At 45.2% G+C, this 3,401-nt stretch overlaps 1 protein-coding gene across 1 annotated transcript; it reads left to right on the top strand.

Annotated features, from left to right (window-relative positions):
• Nucleotides 1-1,101: 1,101 nt before the first annotated feature.
• Nucleotides 1,102-2,944, top strand: LOC149247009 (uncharacterized). The gene is made up of 2 exons (XM_089443104.1): nt 1,102-2,482; nt 2,883-2,944. Exons 1-2 carry the CDS (start codon nt 1,102-1,104, stop codon nt 2,942-2,944), a joined length of 1,443 nt encoding a protein of 480 aa, XP_089299230.1.
• Nucleotides 2,945-3,401: the final 457 nt, after the last annotated feature.

Below are 3,401 nucleotides of genomic sequence, written 5' to 3' on the forward strand. Positions count from 1 at the left end.
GTTATGGCCCTCACCCAAAACTGTGCAAAGATGGGTGGAGCGTAACTGGGCAGACAAGGTCCAAGGGAAAATAGCTATAAGGTTTTGTGGCAGAGGATACTTCACCTTTCACTTTGAAACCAAGGAGGACAAGGATCTAATCTTTCGAAACGGGCCTTACTTCATGGATTCCAGAGGTCTCTACCTCAACAAATGGACCCCGGACTTTGATCCCGAGCTGGACATCCCAAGTGCTGTTCCTGTTTGGGTCAGACTCCCTCATCTTCCTCTTCACTGCTGGGGAGATGACTCGGTCAAAGCTATTGGGAACACGGTCGGAAAATACATAGATCGAAGTGAACCCAAGGATAACATGCAGGCCTGTGCGCGAATATGCGTGGAAGTTGATCTGGGTCGCGGACTACCGGAGGCAATCAAACTGAAAGTGGACGACTGGTGCCATATTCAACAGCTGGACTACGAGCAGATCCCCTTCAAGTGCAAGGTATGTCACGAATATGGACATTTTGCTAATAGATGCCCAAAACTTATAAATGTAGATTCAACAGAGCAAGAAGGACAGTGGGAAACGGTAAAGAGAAAAAAATCGAACCCACCCCTGAAGCAAGCAGAAACTGAAATACCTGGGCCTTCCCAGCCACATCCTTCACATCCTCATTCACCTCCTCAGCACCCACCCTCATCCCCTCAGCAGCACCATCCTCACATCCCCTCCTCGCCTCCTCGACTCTCGGACCCCTCCATTCCCCCATCATCCAATCCCTTTGCTTCTCTTTCTGAGGATGACCCCGAACAGGACCCCATCTCATCTGATCCGCAGCCTCACTCCTCTCCCCCTCAATCTTCTCAGCCCTCTCCTGATACAAACCCCATAAGAATCACCAGAAGTTCATCAAAGGAACATGGAGCGCCCAGCGACATTCCAAAAAAGCATGGACCTGGCAGGAAATCAGCAAAGCAGCACAGAGAAGAAAACGCTCAGAAAGATATAGCAATGGGATCCCAGACACCTATCGAATCCTACATCCTTGGACACTCGGATAAGGAAAACAACAATAAAGGCAAAGAGAGGCGGGCACCTCTCCATATCCCTGGTAAATCATGATGAAGCTGCTATCCTGGAATAGCAGGGGATTAGGGCACCCCTCCAAGAAAGCAGCCCTTAGGGAGCTAATACAAAGTGAAAAGCCTGAAATTATTCTCATTCAAGAGACAAAGCTAGAACAGTCAGAAATCAACAGACTCATTTCCCAACAAAAACAATATAGTGGATGTGCCAGTGAAGCCAGAGGAGCATCGGGAGGCATTTTAACAATGTGGGACAATAGTAGATGGAACTGCGGCCTCATCAAAATCCATCAGAACTGGATCAGTGTTAAACTGGAAAGTAAGGACAATGGAGCTGAGGTTAAAATTTATAATGTTTACTCACCAAACCACCACAGGGAAAAGGAAGTTTGCTGGAATACTTTGAACACAACTATAGAAGAAGATCAGGACAGCAATATCATTCTCGCAGGGGATCTAAACCTGGTCATGCACAGTAATGAGAAAAGAGGAGGAAATTTTAACTCAGATCCTTTCAGAAGCAAGCTTGAGCATATTATGCAGGAGAAAGATCTAGTGGATATAAAGCCTAAGAACAGAAGATATACATGGAGCAACAGGCGTCTTGGAGCAGGAAATATTATGGAAAGGCTTGACCGCTTCCTCATTAACATTGCCTTTCTATCCACCTTCTCTACCGGTCAGTCTGATATCCTCAACATCTCCGCTTCGGACCATTATCCAATCACTCTCACTTTGCTCAATCATAGCCAGATGGGACCCCTCCCTTTTAGATATTCTCCCCTCTGGAATCGAATCCCTGCAGCCAGAGATGCGGTGATGCAAGCGTGGACCCAGCACGTGGAGGGTTCCCCAGCTTATATTTGGGAAACCAAGCTGAAGCAAACTCGGCAGGCCCTCAAATCTTGGGCAAAGAATAACTATCAGGAACCTGAGATCATTAAAGAAGACTTAAAAAAAAGTCTCGAGACAGTCCAGCAAAACATAGAGGCGTCGGGTCTCACGCAGCAAGCAAAAGAAGACGAGATTCGTTTGTATGCCCAGCTTAGACAAACAGCCAGAGATGAGGAGATTAAATGGAGGATAAAATCAAGACAGTTGTGGTTGCGTGATGGAGATAAGAATACCTCATACTTCCACAAGCAAGCTACAGTCAGGAAGATAAGAAACGCTGTGAGTATAATCAAAGACAGTGAAGGAAAAAGTCATGAAACTCAAGATTCCATAAAAGCAGCTGCAACCACCCACTTTAAAAATTTACTATCTGAGGACAAGAGCGAGGAGGATTATTCAAGCCTACTCCAGCACATGACGCGCAATGTTACACAAGGAATGAATAGCAAGCTCACGCAAGAAATAGAAGAAGATGAGGTACAAACAGCAATCTGGAGCCTCCATCCGGACAAAGCCCCAGGTCCCGATGGGTTTCCAACAAGCTTTTATAGAGAATATTGGCATCTGATAAAAAAAGACCTACTAAAAATGATTCCCTGGTCCCTCCGGAAAGGCAAATTGGGGGGCTTCACCAACTCAACCTACCTTGCTCTTATCCCAAAAGAAAACAGGCCTTCCACCTTCTCTAGATTTCGGCCCATATCTCTATGCAATTCTGCTTACAAAATTATTGCTAAAATCCTATCTACTAGACTCAAGCCTCACCTATCCTCATTAATCTCAGAAAACCAAGGTGGATTTCTGCCCAACCGACATATATCAGACTCCATTCTTCTTGTGCAAGAAGCTATACACTCTAGCATAAGTCGAAAGGAAAAAGGCTTTGTCCTAAAACTTGACCTTGCCAATGCATTTGACAGGGTCAGACATTCCTTTCTTTTTGCAGTTTTACACAAAATGGGATTCAATGCCTCATTCATAAGCATGATTAAAGCTTGCATCTCCAAACCTTGGATTTCCCCCTTGGTCAACGGGAGACCATGTGATGCCTTTCAATCCTCCCGAGGTCTTAGACAAGGCTGCCCCCTGTCCCCGTATTTATTTATTCTTATGGCTGAATCTTTTAGCAAAGCCTTGGATTACAACCGAAGAGTTGGCCTCATCACGGGCATCCAATTTGAGCAGGGTACAAAAAACATCAACCATTCACAATTTGCAGATGACACCCTCTTGATGGGTGGTGCATCAATCACCATTGCAAGGCGATTCAAAAAGATTCTTGATCAATTTATGGAATATTCAGGAGGAAAGGTTAATCAAGTTAAAAGCTGTGTCTATGGTTGGAATGCAACGCATCACACCATACACAACATTGCAAACATTCTTGGAGTCTCACACAAGCTGGAATGGAGTCATTTCACTTATCTTGGGATGCCAGT

The sequence above is a fragment of the Pinus tabuliformis genome, chromosome 7 (assembly GCF_031772625.1).
Source record: "Pinus tabuliformis cultivar Carrire ecotype Pingquan chromosome 7, CPIR1, whole genome shotgun sequence".
NCBI classification, from domain to species: Eukaryota; Viridiplantae; Streptophyta; class Pinopsida; order Pinales; family Pinaceae; genus Pinus; species Pinus tabuliformis.

Excerpts from the sequence above, each read along its gene's own strand:
- LOC149247009 (XM_089443104.1), top strand. The coding sequence starts at position 1,102 with ATGATGAAGCTGCTATCCTGGAATAGCAGGGGATTAGGGCACCCCTCC. Across the intron at positions 2,483-2,882 it reads CCATCCGGACAAAGCCCCAG|GGTCAGACATTCCTTTCTTT; the intron begins GTCCCGATGGGT and ends TGCATTTGACAG.